The sequence below is a fragment of the Struthio camelus genome, chromosome Z (assembly GCF_040807025.1).
Source record: "Struthio camelus isolate bStrCam1 chromosome Z, bStrCam1.hap1, whole genome shotgun sequence".
Classification (NCBI taxonomy): domain Eukaryota; kingdom Metazoa; phylum Chordata; class Aves; order Struthioniformes; family Struthionidae; genus Struthio; species Struthio camelus.
In genome coordinates, this window is record NC_090982.1 from 72,546,402 (window position 1) to 72,572,216 (window position 25,815).

The 25,815-nt window shown below is 38.2% G+C and overlaps 1 protein-coding gene across 5 annotated transcripts in view; it reads right to left on the bottom strand.

The window, feature by feature from the left end:
* Nucleotides 1-5,986: 5,986 nt before the first annotated feature.
* Nucleotides 5,987-25,815, bottom strand: part of LOC104140574 (growth hormone receptor) — a 192,853-nt gene continuing 173,024 nt past the window's right edge. For all 5 annotated transcript variants that reach the window (XM_009669418.2, XM_068926493.1, XM_068926495.1 and 2 more), the window contains 7 exons: nt 22,260-22,389; nt 19,706-19,866; nt 18,451-18,629; nt 13,549-13,720; nt 11,798-11,888; nt 9,093-9,162; nt 5,987-8,830 (listed from right to left, as the gene is read on the bottom strand). In XM_009669418.2, coding sequence (XP_009667713.2) covers nt 7,859-8,830; nt 9,093-9,162; nt 11,798-11,888; nt 13,549-13,720; nt 18,451-18,629; nt 19,706-19,866; nt 22,260-22,389 — 1,775 coding nt within the window. In that variant the 3' untranslated portion in view covers nt 5,987-7,858. The remainder of the gene's footprint in view (nt 8,831-9,092; nt 9,163-11,797; nt 11,889-13,548; nt 13,721-18,450; nt 18,630-19,705; nt 19,867-22,259; nt 22,390-25,815) is intronic.

A 25,815-nucleotide genomic window follows, 5' to 3' on the forward strand; every position in this document is an offset into this window, starting at 1 on the left:
AGATTTTTAAGTGCATAAATATACATATATGTAGGCACCTTATCCTTGTAGCTGGAGCCATCGAACAACAGAAAAGGTCACTTAGTTTCAGCATGTGCTTGAGTTGTTGTTTTGTTCAGAAACAGAACAATAAGGCTTTTTTTTTTTCTGTGCAGTGTTTTTTCCCCTCCATATTTGTTTCTTTTTGCCAGGCAATAGATGATCTAATCCTTCCTTTATAGCTATAGTAATTGAAGAAATAATGGTTTAGCTTTAGTGGTTTTTAGCATTTACAGTATCTATCAAAATGCAAGTCTCATTATTTTTAACAAGACAGTGGTGGGCAGTAAATTTCTGATACTGCTTATATAAATTCCGTATTCTTGTAAACCCAACAGGAGTGGTACGTGGTGCAGGATGAACTAAAAAAAAACAAAAAAGGAAGGTAAACACTAAGTAAAATGGAAATGAAACCTACTGCAATGTATATCGTTCTGTGCCTCTGTGATAAACTTGATTTTGTAGTCTCCAGAAGGAGTTATCAGGGTCAGATGTAAAATCACATAGTCTTTTTGTGTTAGCTGTACCACATGCTTGACTTAAAATGGCTTTGGTCTGCCTTCTGAAATAACTTTGTAAGTGATTGGACGAATTGGATGAAAAATAACTCACTGTATCATATCATCTACAAGACTTTGTCTGTAATAGCCTGTGTTTGTCTGTAACTTTTATTAAAATATTTGGCCATGTTGTGTTGAAGGTAGACAGCATGTTCCAGCACCTTGCTGCATAGGCAGAAAGGTACGTGCTGTTTCCAAGGGGAAAAAAAGCCCCTCGTGTTTCACTGGAGCCTAAGAGACCTTTACGATCATTTAGCTGGTCAGATCATTATTTTTCATTTTAAAAGTCTCAGCTATCACCCAAGCAGGAATGAAAACATTGATTTGTAGCACAGCTTATTTGGTTTTTGTCTGTCACAGATGCTCAGTTATGTTGACTCAATTTAGATTATATTCTCTTGTGTGTATACATACACATATACTGATACCCAAAGAGAAAGAACATACCTGGATTAAATCATTATAGTACAACATTACAAAATTTTAATCTATGCTGCAAGGAAGAAAGTGTCTATCTACACACAGACAGATTCAGATATCTTTATGCCTTGAGTATAACTTAAATGTCTTCAGCAGTCAAGTATTTTTCATTGAAGTGTATCAATATAAGTTACTTTGTGTCAGATTTTGGGAGAACCTGATTGTGCAAAAATATATTATTGATTTTGAAGATATGCATCCATAAAACTCAAGGCACTAAATAACTGTTTTTCCTCCTTGAAAGATTTTCACTTTATGAATTACCATTAACTATTTGTACTGCAGGTGTCAGCATCCCAACCGTGTCAACCATGATGCTCTGCCCTGCAAAGCACTGTGCAAGAATATTGAAAGGCGATCTTTGCTAAGAAGCTTTACCAGATAGATATTATATCCAGTTTAAATAGGATATAACAAAGAAGACTGAAGAACATCAGGGATGAAGAGCAGTAGAGAAAGAAGGACAACATCAACACAATAAAAGTCAACAGAAGTAATTGCATTGCTTCCACTGATTTCCTAAGTAACCAAGCGTGCATGCCCTTGCTTTTCCATTTACATAATATTGATCTGTTGGCATACTGGTGAGTCAAACTGTAATAATTTTTAATTTAATCAGATTTACAGTAATGACACTATTTTTATAATTTATTTCTGTTATAATCTTAAAATAATGCTAAAGTTCTCTTGACTGAGTTTTCTTATAGTTCTTAAAAAAAAAAAAAAACCCTCCAAAACCACGGTGCTAGTGAGTGTTTGAACCACACAGCAAAACATATGTGTGTGTATTATCAGGAGCACATTTTCGTAAATACGTCTAAAACACCATAGCAACAAACTGCTTTGATAGGGACCACGCTTATGCAAGAGTCTTGTCTTGTCTAATTGATCCCATCCAAAGCAACCCATTTGGACAGCATGTTTTTTTCTTTGTCCTGGTTTATTTTCTTTGTTTCTCCCCCTTGCCCCAGCCCCAACCATTGCCTATTAGCACTTGCTCTACAGAAGTTAGGCAATGGGATAGTCTTGTGAGGAAGGAAGGCTTGTGTCAAAAACATCTTTTACTACACTATGGAAGTAGGAAGGCAACTTATGAAGACGCATATGCTTGTATTTTCTTGTACTTCTGTTTGAGATAACGCTCAGCCGTCAGTGCCAAGCTAAAAACATGCATTTTTGCATCTAAATAGTAATTTAATACATAACCCAATGAAGTAAATTCAGAGGTTTGTTATCACTGATTAATTGGTGATTGCTTGAAATTGGCTGATTAACAGTAATCACGTTCCAGGAAGAAGACGACACCACTTTACAATTATTTGCACTATAGAAGCAACAGACTTTTTATCCATAGAGCTTTTCATAAAATAGGTCATTTTTTGGCCAGTCTGTTGTTGTAGTCTGACTACTTATTCCAAAATGTATAAACTGCAAATGGGCAAAATTTTACATTTGTAAATACTGAGGGATTGCAAACCTAACCGTAGATAACACAGATCTTTGTCCAGATTTGCAGGTTCTTCTATCAGCAGTTTGGCTCAGGGAATTTCACTTAAAAGATTGCATGGCATTTCAAGGCACTAGCAAATTGTTCGGATTCCTTCCTAAAAAATATGCCATGACTTAAAGAAACAATTCCAGCACATAACGTAGTGAGTTTAAAGAATCCCACACAGCTAGGCCACAGACAGAGAACAAGATGCTCCTAAAGATCTTAACATCTCTGGGTAACAAAGTCATGGAGCCCAGACTTTCACTGAAGCAGCATTGGACCCACTGATTTGGTAGCATGGTTTTGCTAGGAATCTTGTTGCCTTTGGCAGCTTTCCAAGCTTGTGCCTTACTCTTCCAAGGAAAGTACATTTAGTTGGCTCACTGAACGAGTTCCTGAAGAAGTTTTCCAACTTCTATATAGCAAGGTTGCGATTTCCTTAGTTTGCAACTCGAGATTATAGCTGTGCGGATAGCTGCTGTATAATAGATTAGAAAATTTAGTTTCTTTCTTAGCATGTGAAAGTTACACAAAAACTGTATGGCTCTATGTCTTTCTGGTTTAATGTTGTAACATTTCATTTGAAAAACAAATGGAAAAAGAAGTAAAATTAATGTTCTATTAATTTTACTATTAAAAACAAATGCAGAATCAGTTTCCTGGCATACATAAGACTCTCTTAGGAAACAAATTTTATTTCCTGTCACATGAGCTTAAAAGCAGACTAAGGACAGTAGCGGAAGCATGGGTTATTTCTGCCTCCTTAGCATCTGTGATTGGAGGCGACTGAAAGCTGACAGCTCTTCAACTGTGCTTTTACTCCCACTCCTTGAGGACAAGGCTTCTGCAGCCTCTCCTTCCTTCCAGGCTGCAAGAGAGGACTTCAGCCATGTACTCTCACAATTTGCAACATGACACAGAAGGATCCTATGCCTTCCCTGACTAATTTCAGGAAGCCAATGTATCATTAATCTGCTAAATTTCATGTTTTAGGAGAGAGAAGCTCACATTATACAAAAGGAATAAGCCTGTAGGAAAAAAATTGAACCTGTAAAACATTTATGCCAATTTACAAGATGCATTGATTTAAATAGCTGCATCTGCTTTTCGTTATAACTACTGGCTACAGTTGTCATCCATACACCACTCCCACAGCTCCACCTACAACTAATTACCCTGTGCATTGCTGACTCCTTCTGGCAGGCACTCCACTTCCCCTGATTCTCTAACACCACTGTCGCTGTTTTCATCTTCTTCCATCTGTTTTTGAATGTTGCCTGCTCCTCTAATAGCACTGATTAGTGAAGGTGAGGAAATGCCACAGTGCTTAAGTAATGTACAAATCATGGAAATGCACTTGGGCTACATCATGCTTTTGTTTGGCTTAAGGGTGTGGTTTCTATGGCAGTTAAAGCATTGGCTGTGTGTGTAATTAGTAAAGATCAGTCAGAAAGCAAAATTTGTGCAATAAAATCAGATTTAAACAGAGGGAGTTCCAACAAAGAAGTACATCTAGTGGTATCTCCTCAGAATCACTCAGCTATAAAAGCTGGTTAAGTTCTTTCCAATTTCATTCTCTTGGTTAGCTAGGATATTCTTCTGAACTAGAACTGAGAAATATCTAATGAAAAAGTAATCTTCTGTAGTATTTACTTCTATGTTTCCTCATTCCCCCAAACAAAGTTTGCATTGCTTCTTTAATAAAATAAACGTTTTACACTTGTTTTCTCTCTTTTCTTAGCAAATAAGTCAATCTGTCATCCTGGGTCAGGCACTCTCTTTTTTTGCAGGGGTGTGTGGTAATAGCCCCTGAGATATCATATCTCAGTGCAGACAAAAAAGGTCACCTGTGGCTACACTTCATATAGCTTCGAACCAGAGTTTTGCAGAGTTGAACCAGAGCATCATTTCCATTTCTTAAGACCTTGCTGATACATAGAAATTTGTGTATACTAAGCTATGAATGACAGTAGAGTGCTCCCAACTTGCATTGCCATCCTAAACTTAAAACATTTCTAAAAACAGTGCAAGTCTATAGAACACTTCAAATTCTTTTTCATACTCTTACTATTTTGAAAAACAGAGCATGCCTTTGACAATGTCAATTTTCATTCGCAAAGACTGACCTGCTCTCATAACCTGCTGATCTCTCCTCCTGTATCTTGGAAATGCACATTGAGCCATTGTACATTATTGTGTTTTCCACCAAAATACTCCTTGCTTATAGTGTCCCTCTGCAATGTTTATGCCTTTTCTCCTTCAATAGTTTAGCTATTGATTGAGCTTAGAAAATAAAAATTTAGCTGGCATTTTGCCCTGTTATGAAGTATTTATGAAAGAATGAATTCTGTCACTTTTTCTTTGAAGCATATGTCTAATATTAGGACAATATATAGCATAATTTCTCTGAATGAGTAAGGGAGGAGACAAAAAACTGATCCAAAGGCTCTTTCTACAGACAACAGATACATTTTTCCCCACCTCAAAGAAAAGGTGAAAGTAAATAAGCATGTTGCTTTGTAACAGGGTAATGTAAGCTTTTCTGTATCTGACAAACATGCTGAAATAATAGGTAGCTGTGTTCAGAAGAAAAATAGTGAATTGCCAGTATAAAAAATGGTCAGAGATAACTGCAAGTCTGACATTCCGATATCTCTTCTAAGCACCCACATGTGAACAGCGCGCACAGACTGCAGTCACTGGGCATGTGACTATTTGAGCTGTTGCCCTGGCGGGGCCCAGGCTGGCTTTCTACTGTCCTTTTAAGCTGGCCTAGGTGATAGCTGCCACCAAAAGAGGTCATTACACTTCCTTCCTGCAAACACACACCTACCTTAAGTTGTATATTCCTCCTGCCTCTTGCGCTGGCACGACTGGGCTGCGTGAGAGCTGTTTTGGCTAAAAAGATATTCCTGGGAAGACTCTCTAGCTCCTCCCTTCCCTTTCTCTTGTCCGTGGCGTCCTGCCTCTCTTCCCTGCTGCTCATCAGGGACTTTGCCAAATCGCTTGAATTCATTAATCAACAGAAAATGACTTCTGATATTTTACTCCCATAATTATCTCAGGCTTTAGAGAGTTGGATCAGCTCATGGAGAAATCTGGAGAGCACAAGAACTGGCACAGGTAAGGAAGGGGAGCAGGAATTTCTGCTGTGGCAGTAGTGAGTCACTGTGTTCATTCTTTGCCATCTCTTACCATCAGCATGTCCTATCTCTGTCCGTAAATTTAGGTCTGTGCTTCTATTTTTAGCTATATACATATCAATCAGTGCAAATATGGATCCCAGTTGGCCTTGCTTCTATAGAAAGCAAGCTGCAATCCACTTTATTCAATGAGAAATACTTGATTTCTCCTCATAAAGTCTCTACACTCCATACAAATTGAATTATCTACAATAAAACACGTTGTGCCGGGAGAGATCAAAGACAATACATTTATTAAACTTTGAGAAAAACAAACAAAACACTGACATAAGGAAAGTTAAATAGAAACCGAAAGACACAAATCTGAGCGGTGTATAATGGCTTGTGTGACCAGTTAAGTACCAAAATGACATTCTGAGTTTGATTGAGGTATTTATCTATTTTTGGCAATAGAAACAGAGAAAGAAACTTCTTCCAAACACACACATAAGCGTTAATTGTATTAGTGTCTATCATTATGAAATTTTATATGAAACTAAATAATGTAGCTGTTAGAAAAATATAGCAGCAAATTAGCAGAAAATCTAATGCACATTTACCATAAAGTACGTGCTAAACTTAAAAATCCCACCTAATAGTTGGGCCCGGTCCTGTAGCCCTTGGTCACAAAGAAGAGAGCATCAGTGAATTCACTGGGAGACATCACGAGCAAGATCTGCATTTGCTGCACTTCATAAACTTCTATGCAGGTCAGAGAAAGGCAATGAACATCCCTATGTTCATTTCTAAGTAGTACTTCTGCTATGATGGACCTACGGCCTGCTATGGGAACTTCTGAAGCAGTAACAGTTCATTGCAAAGCTCTGTAAAGTTCTTAGTATACTTAAGAACAGAAAGCTTTCCCACTGAGTGTTGGTTTTCTCTCCTTTCCTTCTGAAAGCCTGCCTAATGCAGTCAGAGGAGATGCTGTTGGGCGGCAATAAAGATAAACACTTTTGAATAATACCATCTTCAACTCCCTTGTTCCATTGAAGGCTTTTAATCCCAGTATAGCTTCAAAACTGAACTGCTGGCCAAATCCTGAAGTCCTTATTTTATCTGTTTAATCAATACTTAATGTGGCACTAACTCATGACTGTTGTGATAGCTTTGGCTGAAAGAGGGCTTCAGAATTTGGTCAAATGTGAAAAGATTATGCTGCTAAGTCACTCGAGCTTATTCATGTGTGTTTCAAAATTGTTCAATGAAAGCGTAGTTCTACACTGTTAGATATTGTGGTCAACAAAAACTCGCTTATAAAAAAGTATATTATTAGTATTAACCAGGATCTGATGAAGCAGAAAATATCATTTGCCCAAATATTCTGTATCTTTTAAAGTTTTCTACAAAACTTTGAATTCAATGTATATTTTTTATATTAGTTACCATAAGAAAGTAATAGGATCAGTTACTGTAAGTTCCTACAATATTTCAAAATTTCTCTATAGGTTTCTTTGGAGGTATAAAATGGCTCTGTAAAAAAATTATGTTTTCTTTTTCTTTTTGCTGCAAACAAAGCTTTTATAAAACAGAAAATACTTTTCTAAGCTTGCAGCAATTACATTGCTTAGATGGGTCATCATAATTAAACTACAGTGTGTAGTGTAATACAAAACATTTATGCTTTTATGACTAAAATATTAAAATATATTTTATTAATTTATATAAATCAAAATAAATGTGTTCTTTATTCAAACTACTTTCGTTTTTTCACCTATATGTTCAGTTCCCAATTACTGATATAAAGATCTCTGCCAACAGCATGATTTTTATTAAATTCTTAGACTTTAAACCACCTCATTTTTAGCTTTATCAAAAAGCATGATTTACTGTACATTAAACATAGTAATTTCAATGCTTAGTATCACAAAAATCAACACCCACAATAAAAAGACAGTCACTGCTAGTAAAACAGTCTCAAGACAAATTCATAGATAATATTTACAGAACACAATAGGAATATTTTGATGAACATTTTATGTTTCAACATTTCAGATAAAATTATAACAACCACAAGAAACTTTTAAACTTCATTTTGGTTTCAGCATACAAGCCCAAGCTGACTCTCTGCCATGAAATACTGCATACACCTAGTCAAAGAAGAGCTACGGCATGATTTTGTTCAGTTGGTCTGTGCTCACATAGCCACAAGATATGTTAAATTCTTTGTCTGGCACAGGCAGCGCAGTTGCATTCAGCACAAGGCCTTGTGGAGAGTGAACTATGTGAATAGAAGTATAGTCTGGGACAGGCATCTCCGAACTTGGAGTTTCTGCTGCCGCACCTCCAAGATTGACACCAGTAGTGGTAAGGCTCTCTGTGGTGAAGTAAGCGTCCTCATTACAGCTTTGCTCCTGAACATGTGGCTCATCCTCTTCCTGGGAAGTCACAGCAATACATTTTTTCACATCTGCCTCACAGAAGTAGGCACTGTCCATGGTAAAGTTTTGTTCTGCGCAGCCTTCACACTCTGTTCTCCCCAGCTTGGATTTCTGCCCGGGTGACAGTACAACATTGCCTGCTGGAGTAATATCACTCACTTGCGCATAAAAGTCAGTATTTGTCATTGAATTCTGGTTACTTAGCTGGGGAGGGACCAACGGACTAGCTGATTCAAGGCTGTCAGCAAGAGGTGGCCACGACTGGTTGTTTTCACACCGAATTTTAGTACTTTTAGTAGGAGGCTCTTGGGTGTCTGTGTCTAGGATGAGACTAGGAAGTGACTCATTATCTTTCCTGTCAAGGCACAAGAGATTCTCTTCTTTTTCAGTCATCTTTTTGAACTGATCAATATCAGAGATGGCATCACATGTGTCACTAGCACTGAAGTCTGTCTCTGGGATATCTGGTTCACAACAACTGGCCCGTCCAGAATCATCATCCTTCACCCCCAGGCAACTGTGTGATTTCAGATGCTCATCAGTTAGGAGCCTGTCAGTATCTGAACCTCTGTTCTTTTCATCAGGATCCTCTATGTCCAACTCAATAAACTCAACCCACAAGTCATCATTGTATAGCTGTGTCTTGTAGCTGTCATGGCTGGCTAAGATGGAGTTCACTTCATCTAGCTTTCCTTTCTATAAAGCCAGAAAAAATGAATGTCATAAAGGAACGAGTAAAAATGTTTGTGCTTTTTAAAATGTTAACTTCAGGAAAGATAACTGTAGCTGATGTAATAACTGCAAGATGTGTTCTTCTGTACTTTATGAAAACCAATTTTATGGCAACTCCCCTCATTTCATGATTTCTTCCTACAAAATTGTTCTGCCTGGGAGCACAATTGTCACCTGGTACTACTGCAATCATTCCCACTCTGAAGATTTTAGAGCATAATATTACCTTTAGGAGATCGGGGTCAATCCCTTTAATCTTTGGAACTGGCACAGGAGGAAAAATCAGCATTTTTAACCTGGAAAAAAAAAGATGGTTTTTAATTTGCAATGGTCCTTTCTGAGGAGTTCAGAAATAGAAGAGTTTTACATTGCATTTATACTTATTTACTTCAAAATTGAAATGTTTGATGACTGAATTTAAAATAATGCTAAGGAGAAGGAGGATTGTTTCTTTCTCTTATTCCAAATAAAAAACAAGCTTATTGCAGTCTGCCTTGTTGAAATCCCACACGTGTATGCTGGACTCCGGTCTGGACTCCAGTCTTTGCTAGTCTAATGCTCTGTAACAGGAAAGTAAATTCCTACAGCACTGTCAACAGTTTTCCTTTTTACATAATTTGCAAAGAAACCTGATACAAGTCTCAGTGTTCAGAGTGACTTTCCCACAGTTTTTTTTCAGGGACAAAGTAGTCTTGCAGAAGGCCAATAAATGCAAGTATGGGAACAGAGAAGGGGGAGTTGGGTGAAAAGCAGTGAATTACTCTAGAACAAAAAAAGAAAACAACTGAAACACAACTGCAAACATTTAGACTAATGTTTTGCCACCTCTGTGATCCTTCTGTCTTTACAATTATTAATGTAACAAGAAATTTATAACAGCAGCAGTCTGAGTTTTATCGTTGTAGAGAACGAGCTACTCACTTGCTACTGCGTTATTAATTACTACAGAAATAGATATTACTCTTGTCCTTCATAAAGCAAGCACATTTCAAATTATTTGAGGAAAAACAAATCCAAACAGAAAGATGATTTTCTATTAATAATAATCCAATAATAGTGGGTCATGACTATCATCTCCTCCATTTTACATCCTTGCTTCTCTTGCAAATGGATGAACTGTACTTCCCAAAAGGAAAATCCAGCATTCCCTTTATACCGCACCACTTGCCTCTCTGAGAAGGTGACTAAACTATGAAAAGAGAAGATCCAAATCCAAATATTAGTTTTGCTGTATTGATAGTGACCTTGGCGAGGCCCAGGAATGATCTGAGGAGTCTTAAGAAGCACTAGAGAAAGATTTAAGCGCTTTCTGCTTAACTACGGAAGGCCCACATTCCCCAGGTGTTCTGTTTTTCAGGCACGCGCTGCCCAGTAGGCTAGACTGAAAGCCAGAAATCCAGTAATATTCCACGTAATCCCTGGAGGGGTTATTCTTGCTGCGCACTGGTCATGCTCTCAGAGCAGCTACAGGATTGAGAACTGCATCTAACAAATCAGCTGAAAATTTCTACCACTCTCTGCCTGTAGAAATCATTTAGGAGAGAGGACTAGGCTCAGTTTCTTTCTTATCTTCAGATAGTTTGAACCTGCATCTCTCAACTCTAAAGAGAATGACCTAACCACTAAGGATAGGGCGTCTGTCCTAGGGAGCCTTGTTTGGATCTTGTGAGGTCAGAATTGAGGGAAATAGGAAGTGGTATCTGTTATCCTGCAGCTACAGGAGGAAACTGAACCTTGATATTTTGCCTTACGGGAAATCTGCGCAGCCTGCTCCTCCACACAAGTTCCCACTCCCACCACCACAAGGAAAGGGTGCAGGCTAACCGGTCCAGAAAAACTTTCCAGATAAAGGGTCCTCAGTGGAGGAAAGCCTCCTCCAATAATTACAATCAGCATCTAATATATGAAGGAGCTGTGATCAGACATGCTTCAGTCCTCAGGATTTCTGTGACCAAGACCAAGCTACCCCTTGCTCAGTGTGCTGACTTTAGTAAGCTCCAGGTCCTAGCTGTAAGCTGCTCTCTCCCCATTCTGACACATCTAGGATTTCCTCATGCATTGCATCAAGAGTCTTGATGCTAGCTCCAGATCGGGATGCTACTACAGGGAGTAGCTGCCTAAAAGTTAAGCATTGCCAACGCTTAGAGCTGCATGCCTGAATTATTTTTTCAGAGTAAGCTCAAACTGCACCCATTGCTCCATCCTCTTTTCACTTCAATGATTTGTTGTCATGGTAGTATGTGAAAAACACCTCAATGTTCATTTTCGGAGTGTATATACAAGACCACGCACGTGCACGGGGGCTTGACCACGTTATTTCTCCATAATCTACAACAGTACTGTCATGACACGCAAACTGAATTAATTCTGCCAAAATCCATCCCCGAGTACACATTTTAGGTGATGAATTCACTTTGAAACCGTTGTGTCATTTGTAAAAATCCTGAGCTTTGTTTTGTTTTAGTCATGTTATTTACAGGAGCAGCAGTCTGTCCACAGAGACCTAATACTGCCTTATGACTCAAGCTCTTTCCTTTGGCTCAGTGAAGAAACGGTCAGAGATCAGCTGAATAGTCTAAGAACAACAAATATATTGACATATGTTTGTGTGAAATTTCTGAACAATAAGTGTGTAAAACAGTCTTTACCAAATTTGAACGGATTAAAAATCCAACCCCATTCAAAGCTGAAGTAAATTAGCCAAATAAACACTGTGCTATAAAAGGCTGTGCAATCCAAAAGGAACAGGCGCTGTCAGTCAGATTCCCACTGCTCAAGGCCCAGTGCTTATAAATGCCAGCATCCATGTAGCTTAAGAGCATGGGAAACAATCCCCAAAATAGTCTCTAGTCCCCCAAATTCAGAAAAGTTAAAGCACCCTATTTTTTTAAACTATAAGTAAAGAAAACCTGACAGATAAAAACTCCCTACCTTGGTTGTTTAGATAACAGGATTAAGATCACTGTTACAGCCAGCCCACACGTTCCAAAGATGACAACTAAGAACCAGGGAAACTCAATTTCTGAAACAATAGAACAAAAAACTTATTAGCAGGAATCTGCATCTCTGTTGCATCTTTAACCTCAACCTTCTCTTCTGCTGCCCAAGGATTCCAAAGCCATAAAAACTGATAAGGGAATTTCTGGTTACTTAGATGTGAAAATTTTGTATTAAGCAGAAATAAAAATACCCCTTCAGTCTCAACAGTTTCCATACTGCATTTGTGAGTCTGCTTAGACTCCTTACAAAAAGCGACTGAGCTTTTTAATATAAACAAAATCCTAGCAGAGACAACATAAGAAGCAAAAACAGTCACGAGAGGTGCGTTCTGCCTGCTTGGAACGTGCTAGGAATAGTCGTGACAGCATACGGCTGCAGACCATGTTACTCCTTCTGGCAGCCAAAACTGAGTGAACACTACTTACAGTGTGTAACTCCACTAAATCATAGGCAAACCATCCCTCTCTCACAGAAACTAAAACATGGTGGTCTCAAAAATCATACTACTACTCTTTCAGTGGCAGCACGTTAATTATACTGTGAGCAGTGTCAACTGCAAAAAATACGGTTTCTTTTCCTCCTGTTACTTATCTTGCAGATCATTGCAAGGAGAGAATTTAGCTGATTGATAAAAGTGGTTTGGTAGGAAGGAAGAACAATGCTGATAAATGAAATGCTTTCTCTCTTAAATACTGGCAATTCCATCACACTCAAGCTGGTACTGTAGAAAACACAAAGTATAGAGAAATTTCTTCCGGCTGTAGCCTTAGATTCTCCTCATTTGTTCCCTACGTTAAGTTTTCCATACAAAGTTCACTCATTTCTGTGGCCAAGAAATACTTATAGTTCTATACATGAATATAAACATATGGCCTTTTGGAAAAAAAATGCACTTTCAGGCACTGGTTTTAGCCTTCTGTTCACAACTTAGACTTTGACTGGACATGTTCTGAAACACGAGTATTTAAAGTTTTATTGGGATAGGCCTATGCTAGACAGGTTCCTATTTTGACAGAGGAGAAGCAGTAACTCCTTGTCATGTCAGTGAGAGCTGTGAATATCCTGCTGCTTTGAAAATCATTATTTTGAAGAGTTTGTTTAGTAGCTCAGACCTGAAAATGCTTTAGGATAAGGCGCTACCTCATTCTTTTAATAGAGAAAAGGTGGTGCCCAGCAGTTGTTCTTCCCCTATCTTATTCAAAAATACAAGTACAAGCACAGAAGCAAGAATCAGAAAAACACTGTCCTTGATAGTTCCAGGCAGATCAGAAAAGAGCACCGCAGTTCTGATAACAGACTTAACCAGTTGTATGGAAGTGACAATTCTCTCCTTCACTTTTGGAGTGATCAGTTTACACAATGAAGTATGAGATCTGACTGCCTTTATCTTAGGCTCTATGGTGTGGGCATCAGCAGTTATTATTTCTGATTCTTAAAAATATCCTTATTTTTGCTCTCTGAAGAGTTGGGAGTTTTGCTGAGTTTACTTCTGAACCTCTATACGAAATGTGTACACTCGCAATCTCATCAAATGAGTTTCGTGCAACAGGCTGAATTACCAATCTATTCAAGTATAAAGCCTGAACATATCAGGTATAAAACACGAAAGGAGAAATTCAAAAAAAAAGACAAAAAGCACAGCAATGCTTAGAAAAACACTTTGCTGCACTTTGCTTATTTACCTTCAGCACAATGAACAAATTCAATGCCCGTTTGAGAAAAAGATACATAAAGGATTTCACTGAACTCCCCAAATTTTTCGGAAGTACGTTGTCTTGATCGGACTCTTATCTCATAATCTCTTCCCATCTTCAGAGAGTACAGTGGAACCATTGTTGAGAGTCTGGGTTCTAACTGTAAAGACAGAATGACCGTGATTGATTGATTTGTTTGAGTTGTACTTGCAAATTTATACTGCTTCTTGATTTCAAAAAATAAGCATTTGAAGGCATTTTTGCTACCTGGAACCTTTAAGGGCACCATGAGAATTGTTCAGAGAAAATTCACACCATTTACTTTGGACTTACTAGCCATCAGACTCTGCTGTGATTCTGGAGACCAAGGTGGAGAATCCAAGCTCTCTGTAAGTCCAGCCAATGAAGAAAGGCAGCTGCCCCCAGGTATATGCCCCCAGGCAAGTAGGTGGTGTGAATATCTCCCAATGATCTTATCACGTTGTAAATGTTTTTTACTGTTATAACACAATATTACTGACTTCAGAATGCCAAAAGCCTTGTTAAAATAACACGGAAGTCTTAAAACTACTGCAATGCCCACTAAGGAATCTATATTAAGAAGGAAAACGATTTAAAGGTCTTCTAGCCAAATTTATTACGTCTTACAAATCTGCTTTTTTTTGGGGAAGAGTGCATAGCTTCCAAAATCTTCAGCTATGTATAAAATGGGATAATGCCTAGAGACACTGGTACAGCTGGGACCGGACTGTAGTTCTAAAGATTTACCTTTAAGTATTAACTGCAACGTACTTAGATATTGCTGCATACCAAACTATGTGGGAAGTCACACTGGAGGTCTTAATATGTGAAATCTCTCCTTATATTCCTCTTCTACAGAATGTTTTCTCACTCCAATAGACCAACACAAGTATATAAAAAATAAGGAAAATGTGCACAAAATATAAATACATCTGGCAGATGTTACATTCTCCTTTTATTTCAAAATCAAGGATAATACTGGCAAAAATGATCATGAGCTAGGAGTTAAAACAGCTGGAAAACAGTAGCTATTGGGGATTCAAAAGGAGCTTCAGTAATGCAATCCTACTATTACTGTACCTGCATAATCTACAATTTGAAACCCGTTATGTTGGTAGCTATGTTCTGTGGAGTACTTGTGATCCTTAACATCTCTAGATTGAAGTGTTCTGAGGGCTAATCAGTCAGATTTTGCAAGAGAGTGATCACCGACAGATTCCTTTTTCCTTTTCTCTGCCAGTTCAGAGCAAGACACTGGAGAAGCATCCCTGCATCATGCAGTTCTTACAATGTGAAGCCAATGCAGCTGGAAAGTGGCAGGGAGGGCATACAATATACACTAGCCCATTTTACTTATTTAATGCTATGAAGCCACAAAGAAATAGTACACTAGTTTTTCACACTAGATGCTTTTACTGAGACAATTAAAGGAGATTCTTATGGCAGGGATGCTAGGCCACACAAAATCGTATGCACTCCAGATAATGGTGGCCAAAGCACTTGGAAAGGGCAGTATACAGGCCAAAATGGAGACCTGAAAAATGTGAAGCATAATTACTGCAGCTGTGTAACAGAAATGACCTGAACTTGCTAGAGTTGCCAAAAAATAGGTAATTGATTAACAGGCAGGATGTCTCTAGTTCATCAATGGACTATCAAAGGTTTACATAAGACACCTGGATGATGCAAGATACACAGACTGAGGAAGGTACAGTATGAACTGAATAGAGGGTGCTACTAAAGAAGTGTCTGTCATATGGATCAAATCAATTAAAAACTGTATGAGACACACGTGATAAAAGATAACCAATAAAAATGGATGACAGTATCGGAAAGGAAGCTTGGAATCAGACTGCTGGGTTGCTGGACCCTACTGCGCATGGTTTAGTTAGTGCACATGGTTACACCTGTGACTACCATACTGTTCTGACTACGGAAAAGTGTGACAAATCTGGTGTCGCGCTGAGCTTTGCAATTGCCCAGCCTGTGCGAGTCTGGCCCCTGCAAGAGACGGCTGAAAACCGAGCAACTGTTTGTCAGCAGCGGGCCAGAGCCCCCAGGGCGCTGAGGGTGCCCACTGGGGCAGCAGCGCCCAAGGCAGAGGCTGGCCCAGCTGTAGCAGCCAACGCAGCAACCGAGCCGCTGGCTTTAACTGGCGGGAAGAACAGTGAACACTGGGAGACGCGCTGTACGAAGGCACGGTTCAGAGCGCTCAGGGTAGGCGTAGCACAAGGCAGGGCACCCATGCAGCACAGTACTCCATGGGGATAGCAGGCTGTCAATCTATTGCAGGGTAGGGATATGAGTTTGGCACCCCCCAAACAATCCGCCCCCACCTCACCATCAGCTCAGTCACAGTGCTGCACGGATGTAGCTATAGACTTCAGCTCTGGAGTCAGTACAACACGCTTCGCTGCCCTAAGAATACTTCACTGCAATGTAAAATTGACCTTTTCCAGCGAAAATTCAACAAGATACGATAGCCAGCAGTGAGTCCTCCCTGATCCAGTCCTCTTTCCTGAGGGCTGACTCGTGATCATCAATGTCATCCCACGTCAGGCGGATCTGGGCCTGTACTTTTTTGCAAGTAAGTCAAAAGATCAACCCAATCTAAAAATTTGATAAATACTAGAGGAAAATTAGACTTTTGAGATTCACTATTTTGTACACATTTTTAGGCACATCATAGTTAGCCGCTTCACTTCTAGATTATCACTCTTCACTATTGTTCATACGATGTGTGACTTCTCACACCTTATTAGAAGAACATAACAACCCCACAGAGACAGTGTAACTATCGCTACTCAGGATCAGCAAACTTGTCCTGACATAAGAGGGGAGAGACTTTTAGTCTGGTGAATGAAAAGGGCAACATTTCAAAATAAGAGCAGAATTTAAAAAACATATTCAGCAAAGAGAGAGTAAAAAAAGCTTTTCCAAGTGTAAACCAGATTAAATTTGGCTCTGTCTCATGAACAGCCACTACATAAGGCTGGGGATTTTGTTGTTTAGGAATTTGCTCAGAAAATAATTTTGATTCTTTTGGCACTACAACTTACTGTTGCAGTACTTTATTAATTAAACATTATTTTATCCTTCTATCAATACGTAAGTTATCTACTTTCAATTATCAAATGAACAATTATCAAATGAATTGAAGGAAACATGTACAAGGTACATAAAAAAATCAAACAGGTTAATCCCAAAGCACCTAAAATAAAATTACCAACAAGTCTGATTTGATACGTACTATAAATTCGTTTTTGTATCAGTTATATGTAGAAAGCGTTGTGACTTTTAAGTAGCCAGAGATCATCCTTTGTGTATAAAACTAGTAATTTAATAATGGAAAATATAACTTTCCATTGTACATCCATCAATGCTATCTCTTTACTGCTTCAACACTCATTTTAGAAGATATTTGCAGGAAGGAATGCAAAGAGTGAAATCATGGCTTCACTGCTGTCATTAGGAGTTTTGCTATTGTCTTAGTTCAGATCAAGATTTTATCCAGAAATTTCAGTTTTGTGTTCTAATTGATAGTTTCTCAAGGATTTATGCCATGTCCGTGCTTGTAAGCTAAAATCTTATGATTCAGCCCCAATATAACATGAACTGTGATACTATCTTCTTGAGGCAAGTGCAGCATTCAGCAATTCCTTAACTGTTTTCTCAAAGAAGAAAGAGTGAACTTCAAGTCTTTGCCCCCCCGAGAAGAGCTATTCTCAAGGCCTAGTGGAATTACTGATGGCCCTGGAGCGAGAAAAAAGATTTTTTAGGCTATTTATATGATTGATAGCTAAAAGCTTATAAAAAAAATCAAAATCAGGCATTTTTAAAGAGGCATCTGTATTGCCATTTTCAAGTTTCATAGAAAACCCTTGCAGGCTTTCAAGTTGTTCTTAAGGAGCATTGATTTATTGCCTAAATTTAACCCATCAGTAGGCTTTAAAATATAGGAGGTATACAGGAAATGAATATAGCGTAAATCACTATAGAAATTCAGCCAAGGAAAAAGGTAGGAAGAAGTTATAGACACTACAGGTCCTGCTTGACTGTAGACTTACTAATAAGAAATCAAATGAACAGAAAATGTTAGCACTGAAAAGGATCAGAGGTGGGGGGGGTCAAAGGTCTTCTGCAGATGAAGGTCAACGAATCAGCTTGACTATAAATGTTTCAGTTGCTAAACTTGCCTTTTATAAATTAAGACAAATTCATAACAATATTATCTGCTTCCCTTCTGTCAGTTAACTCAGTTCCTATTAATGAGAAGATAAAAGAAGGGTTCTGCTCTGAAATGATGTTCTTACTGTGTTGAACTGATGTTTAGGAAGAAGTCCCCACATCCAAATATTCTGCAACACTGACGCTTAGCCTATACATTCTGGTAAGCTGGGTACACTTTTTTTTCCCCATAACAGGAAAATTAGCTTCATGAGATGTTAGTGATCTTCAAAAGAAAACTTCCAGATGCCCTGGACACTGTGACACTTTCCAAGAATAAAATTCCTATTCCAACTATTGAAAATACCATGCACTGTTTCAAATAGCTGAGATTTAGGAAACCAACAGAGAAATATTTTATCCTTGAAAAATTTGTATATATCTGACTATCACTATACTGTCCAATCTAACACAAGGATCTCAGGGTCTCTTATTATTAACTTGTGTGCCTACTATCTGGACATGAAAAGTTACGATATTTGCCAGAAAACGTCAGAAGTATATAGATATATTGTTTATGACTTAAGGTATCCTCTAATAGCAATTACAAACCTCTTACTCTTCATAACAGACAAAAGTGTTAGGGACAGAACAAGCCTGCACTGTACTATGACTATTACATAACAAGTATTTGCTTCATACCTCCTTCCATTTTGTCTCATTAACTTCTTTGTACTGCAATTCATACTCCAGAGTAATCCATCCCTTCTGAACATCTGCTGTTGGTGGTGGATCCCATCTTACTTGGATATCCCCATGGATCCCAGTCTGACTAGTATTTAGCAGAGTCCAGTTAAGGTGGACAGGGGGATCAGGTAGTACTGTTTAAACAGAGTATTTGGAATAAAACAGCCAGTTTTCAATGTGAAATGACCATTCTTGCTACACACTGTTAAATGATTTCAGGACTTAAAAAGCACATTAACCACATATTTGCTGATTAGCATCTAATCCTATGAGTTAATGATAAAATCACTAAAAGTTTGATAAGAAGAAGGCATCCTGCTCTTGGAGGCAGACACGCTCTGCATGTATCTTATCCGAATGACTAATAAAGACTAAGAATGTATTACCTATTAATTACACTATATTTTTCAATAGCAGCTTATAAAACTGAGACATAAACAGTTATCCATCAAAATTTAAATTTGTAAATTTAAATTTAGAGTTCTGATTATGCATAAAAACAATAATTGAAATTACATATTTTGTAACTATTTCCGAAATAACGTAGAAGCTCATTGCTACAGTACGGTATCTGAAAAATGATTGTAATTTTGATGAGCTGAAGAAAAGGGAACAGTGGGTATTCTAGTCACTTGCGGGAATAAAGTTTTAATTGCACGTGCGTACATCACAAATCTGAACACACACTAACGTTCAGAAAGTCAAAGGACAGTCACAATTCTTATCGCAATAAATATAAGCTCTCGGTTGGAAACGCCAGACATCCTGATCCTGCAGACTAGTGCTGATTCAGGAACGAAAGCTTATTTGGTTCCAGAACTTTGCAGAATCAAGATTTTGTGACACCTTACTTGCTCATACAGAACAGGGTATGTAGCATCCATTAGAAAGGGCCTGGAGTGACAGCAAGGGCAAATGCATCTGCATACATTTGAGAGACCACTGGTATCCATAAAGAGAAACCACACATTTACTAATATCCTTTTAGCATTATTATCCTTTTAGCATTCTTTCACCCTGGGCACTACTTTCCGGTGTGGGTCACATTACAAATGTTACAAAACCAAATCCTTTTCTATAAATCGTATTTTTTAAAACTAACCTTCCCAAGAGGCAACATTTAAATGCAGTATGAATAATAAGAAAGCTTACAGAATCATACCAATTGTGGTATAAAAATATAGCGGTAAAATGCAAAATGGAAGCATACCTATTTCATCAACACTGAAACATTTTTCATCAAATACTTCATCTTTACTGGCAAGCTTAACACAATATGGTATCCAAATAGAGGTGTAAGACGTGTTGAAATAACAGCTATTTTCTCCTGCAGTGATATAATCAGGACATTCTTTCCAGTCTTCATCATTCCTAGAATGGCAATAGAAACATAATAAAAATGAGGCAGAGATTTATAGATTTTATAAAATACAAATTATAGATGTTAAAAGACACACTGTTGATAAGTCATAACTTGTATGCAAGGAAGAAATACATGTCACTTACAAGATCCAAACCATCCTCCAAGCTACCTGCATAGCTGTGCCTAGGCTCTCGTGCCCTATTAGTGGTATTGCCATAGTTTGGATGGCACTGCTGAGGGAACAGTCAGAGGTAGTATTTTAAGCAACTGCTGTTGCTTATGAAGAGAGATGCAATGAGATCTGAAACACTGGAAAGTAGTCCGTAAGTCCCTGAGATTTGCAACCTGCAAAGCTAAACGCAAGGGGGTGAGGTTCCCTGAGGAACTGAACGCGAAAGAGAGCACTGGATACCGTGATGGGGAAGAGAAATACAGTGCTGTGAGTGAGAAAGGGCTGAGCAGCTTGGGGTAGAGCACTTCTAAGACACAGGCTTGGAACTACTAGCGAAGCAACTACTTATGTTTTTCCATTCTGACTTTGTTCAGAAATCCATGTCATTTGTAAATTAAAGAATTGCAACGGGAATATCATATTCATAGAAATCATTTCACCTCTTAAAAGAGAGACTCTAGCAGAGTCGTAAAGAGAGGGGCTTGAATCCTCAGACTGAGAAAGGCTGCTACTGTATACGGTCATTTTCAGATGGCCGAGCTGAAACTCGGTCCAGGTCCGGGTCCAAACCCCCAAATGGCTTCAATTAAAGCAAAATGAGAGGGACCAGATTGTTAGAAATATTCTACAGGAAAACTGACAGATGTTTACTCAGTGTTTCTAAAGTCACTTTGGAAAAACAAATCTCGCAGTGACTAGATTTGCTGCTGCTGCTGTTTATCTCTAACGCTACCTCTCAGACCAAATACAGCCTGAATGGGGATCTTTACAAACATACTGTTAGATGTTTGTTGAAAAGTAACAGTCTTGTTTTTTAAAACGTACAACAAAAATGTCTTTTCTTACTAAGAGCCATTCAAGCTGCACACAAGGAGGACTAGCCTGAAACAGAGTTATGCCAAGTACAGCCTTCAATACTTGAGTGGCTGTTTAAAAAACAAAATGTTGAAATGTAGACGCTACATTTGAGAATGAGAAAAGAGCATTCAGGCCACTAGGCACAGGTCTTGCAATTATCTGACGAGACTAGACACTTTTCTAAAAGAAACACTGTAGCTCTGCCCAAGTCAAGACTTGATGAAGGTGTTATGAGCTAATATCGCCCGCGTTAACGTATGAGACTGGGTTAGGTGCTAGAGTTGTGTCCTGAGCCTTAAATGTTGTTGGCACATTAAGTCAGAGGATCGCACAGAATCACAGAAAACACTGAAACAGAAATATTTTCAAGTGGATGTTCAGCTCACAACTTTTATCACAGTATACTTATTTCTGGGGCAAAGATGAAATACCTGATCTGTTCAACTTATGTGGCACTGCTTTATCGCAATTCAATTTATTTTTAAAGCTTGTACTCTCAGTGCTTGCCACTGACAACTGTCAGCTAATCATTTACACTTAAACAGTGGTTTTTGTCTTGAATCCCTATACTTCCGAGAGGTCTGGAAAAAGTAACTAAGAAAGCAAGCCTTGCCTTTATGCTTAAGTTTGCTAAGCAAACGTATCATCACTAGTGGAAAGTTTAAAACAGTTTGAAAACCAGTACGTTAGGTGGAACATAAATTCACATCCACCTCCAGTTCATGTGAACAAAAGAGTTTTGTCCTTAACAGCCAGTACTGGCAATGTGCACCTCCTCTTTCAGGCTACTCACTTCAACACCTGAAAATTACGGATGCTTAAGTAAAATGTGAATCTAAGCTATTTAATTCAACAGGACTCAGTAAAACATAATCCCCAGTCTCGGAGCAGACCTTTCTCCTGGACATACACATTCAGAATTTAAACTAGCATTTGATCAATGAAGTTTACATAAAATTGTAATACAAATTTGGGAGGGGCTGGGATCCAAAATCCACATACATAATGCGCAGACATAATGAGTCTCACAGCTGCATGTTAGGTCTATAAGAAATAAGCTGAAGTTCCATATTAAAACTCCCTTCCCAAGCCGCATAGTGTTCAGTTTTGGTTCTGCAGCATGGACCTACATTCATTAAGAATGTTTTCTTAATTCTCTCCCAAGTAACACTGGTCACTGCAAAAGGCTTGATAATGACCAAAGAATTCTGACATTGAAAAGCGCACATTTAAAACACAATTTTACGCCTTTAAAACACAGTATGGTTCATATCATAGCAAGAAAGCAATGAGATAACAGACAGATCTAAGTATATGACTTCTTTTTCTTTCTTCTGTTCTTTCATTCTTCTATTCTTTCCATGTATATACCTTTTCATGTACAACAGCTGTATTGATCCTGGAGCAGTGAGGTTATAAAAATTTCCATCAGTCCAATAACATGAAAACGTCTCCAGTTCCGGTGACCTGCACTTGCTGATTTGTGGCCACTGCAAAAGATCTGCAATGAAAAATGACAGGGGACAGAATGAGACAAATTAAAAAAACACATAAACCAGACTAACATGCTGTTAAAATGAAACCTGGCATTTTTATGAGCAATTACCTTTTTCTTTCAATCACTTATGTACAGTTAAGCAAGATTTAAAATCCTCTTACACGCATATATCTATAGGTGACTATACCTGTAAAAGCCAAATTAAAAAGACAGAAAAAACTATTGGGCAGTGTGGAAATTTTAGTATCACAGAGTCGGGACACATCAACATTGTGGCTGTAGTTCAGTACAGACATATCTGAACTAGCCCTGCATTTGCTTTAAAGAAACTGTGACACTCCACAGCTCAGTATTAGACTAACTACAGCTTAAGCATTTACCCAGCTGAGCAGTTTTGCATTGTATCAGCCTCTGCAGGGCTAAGTTAGTGCAGCTGCCTTGAACTGAGTTCAGGTTTGCCTACACTACACTGTGCAGATATAACCTTGCTCTAAGGGAGATAAGGGCAGCTCTAAGCACGTGCCTGTTACGCCACACGCCACTTCTATGTTCGTAATTTCTGTTCTTTGTCAAAACTGAAATGATGTAGAACCATGAAATGGCAGGTACCGTTAGTCAACCTTGTCAATCCTCGTGGGGGAAAAAAAAACAAACAAAAAGCTGTTGGTATGATTCATTGCTTCCAGAGCAGGTACCTAAATTCTTCCTGTTTTTTAACGGTCTAATGAAGCAGTTACCCCAAAATACCATTCTCTCCTATTTAGCCTGTAAAGATTTCCAGAGGGAGACCATATGCCTATGGAGGTGAGTACCTGCTTCCACTGACTGGCTGAGAAACGTGATCCATTAGGTACCTAAAATTTAGATATGAGTTGTGTGTTTATGATAGGTGGAATGATGCCTGGCCAGCGAGGAACATAATGCTACTGCATTGTGCATATGAACGTATGCAATAATCACAGCTGTAAATATTTGGTACAAAATAGCAGACACTCAAAACTGTAGAAAGTAGCCACACAATACAGATGCTTCCTCCTACGTATGAGGATTCCTGCATGTGGAGTCCTACCGCATATTGACTCTTTATTTAAGGCTTATATAGACTCTGAATGACAGAGCAATTTGTATTTCTTTAGCTTCCTGGTTCAAACTGTCCCCTCTACATTCTGCACTGCCAACCATCCACAGTAACTAATAGTAACTAATATATGAATATCACAAACTTCTGTTTTGCCCGCTCCATATCGTTGCCTCATTTAACACTCTGGACATTGAACAAGCCCTGAACAGAACTGTGTAAACGAGAGATTGTGCAAGTTTGGCGGCTAAACCAAACAAGCATTTAAATGTTTCCTTGTCAATCTGAAATAACTGATGTTTGATTAAAAGATTTAAACAAACAGGATTTTTACTATTCCTTAGCCAGTAAAGTCCCTTCTACTGAACTTGAAAGAAATTTCTTTTTTAAACTGAAAAAAATTTTGCATTGAAATGTTGCAGCAAATGGAAAGATTAAATTATTCAGAATTTTTTTCAGAAATTTTTATTTTTTCCAGAAAATATTGAAATAAAACGTTCTGACTATTGCACATTGTTTTGTTTGGAATGGTATTCAGCGTTTGACAGCGCAGGCCTGAAATCCCCAGACACTTTTGGCTGACCTGATCTGTGTTTTTACATCTTTTTACATCATTCTTCAGACAAATTTTTACCTGGTAAAAAACGGTAAAAAACACACGATCATGAAATTACAAACTACTATAATACACGGGTACAAGAAAATAGAATAAAAGATTCAAGAACACTATTATATTTATCATTTTTAAAATTCATGAATGTTCCAGCCTTCAAACTTTACCTTTCTTTTCTACTTAATGTGAAATCAAACCCTTGTTTAAAAACAAAACAAAGAAAAAGAAATGACATTTTGTGCACCTCCTTCAGAGACATAAGTAAAATTGCCTCAATTGCATAATACCTATAATCAAGAAGACGAGTCTCTCTCTTCCTCTATAAACAGATAATGTGCACAGAAGTATATGTTATGGTTTTTCCTGTTTCTATCCTCAGCTGTGTGAACCAAGAACGAATATAGCCAATTTCACTGACACAGGTAAGAATTTAAGAAAATGATATACTGAAAAACCCTCCTAAATTAGAATATTTCTATTGATGCTTGCACTGGATTTGTAAGTAGGACACACAACATTTAAAGTCCCAGGCAGATCATGTCGTTGTCTCCAGGAGTAAATAAAGTCACACAGTCACTTCGTAACGTGATCGAATGACAGCTGGAATCAAACTTCACTTACACTTTGGGAGATTGAGCAGGAGTTTAGATTTAGGCTCTGTTATAGCTTAATAATGAACTCAGTTGAACTCACCAGCTTTATGCATGAGATAAATTAAGGACTATAAAATATATAAACTCTTCTAGAAAAACGGATTATAATGTAGCCAGAATTAGCATCAGTTACAATGAACAGGATCAGCAGTCCACACAGAATACAGATTAAGATGTGGTCCCTTACACCCTAGTTTTAGACAAATGTATTCCTAAGGTCCCCCTTTCTTGTCTACTTTCTCATGACAAGACGCTTATTCCTTTGTCTGGACAGATGTTCCTTCAATACGGCCAAGAATTTTTCAGCAGGGAACAGATTTGTCTGGGATTCATATGCTCCTTGTTTACTGGTTTATAATTTATATTTCTGTATTTCATGACGAGTTTCATTTGTAAGAAAAGTTATCTCCTGATTGATCCTTTCCAGTTTGTGTGCCAAATTTTCAGATTTCAAAACAGCAGGTCTTTGTGACGGACTGTAGGAAACTTTTGTCAAATCGACTTGTTTAACGCTTGGCACTCTTGGGGTAGATCTCTTGAATTCCTTATTTCCCGCAACAATCAATTATCAACATTTTACAGGACCCTGTGTGAGCTCCATCTCCTGAACAAACTGAACTAGAATGTGATAAATGAACAAGGAATGCATTTAGGCATAAAAGCAGCAGGCTCCTGAAGTAAAGGCTGTCAAACTGAGATTGAAAATAGACCAGAAAAGCAAAACAAAGCGTGGATACAATACTTGTTCTTTTCCTACCCGATCAAATAAGTTCTGGTCAAATTGTCACGAATAAAACCATCACTGCATTCAAGACACTGTATATGGGAGTCCTTTGCAATCTCTTACACTTGGCTGCATATTCAGATTCAATAGCAAGAAGTATGGAAAAGGACTAGAAAACCTGTGGCTTGCACCACGACTGGTAAGAAAGTCTGGTAGAAAAGTCTGAAAGGAAAGTGAGTCCTGCCTCAGGGTTCAGTGGAAGGTAAAATGCTATGCTACCACAACCATGCTGCAAAGGAGTAAAATCTCTTCCCATTCTGCTTTCATTTTGTTATGACCACAGATTAGCTATGGTCTAATC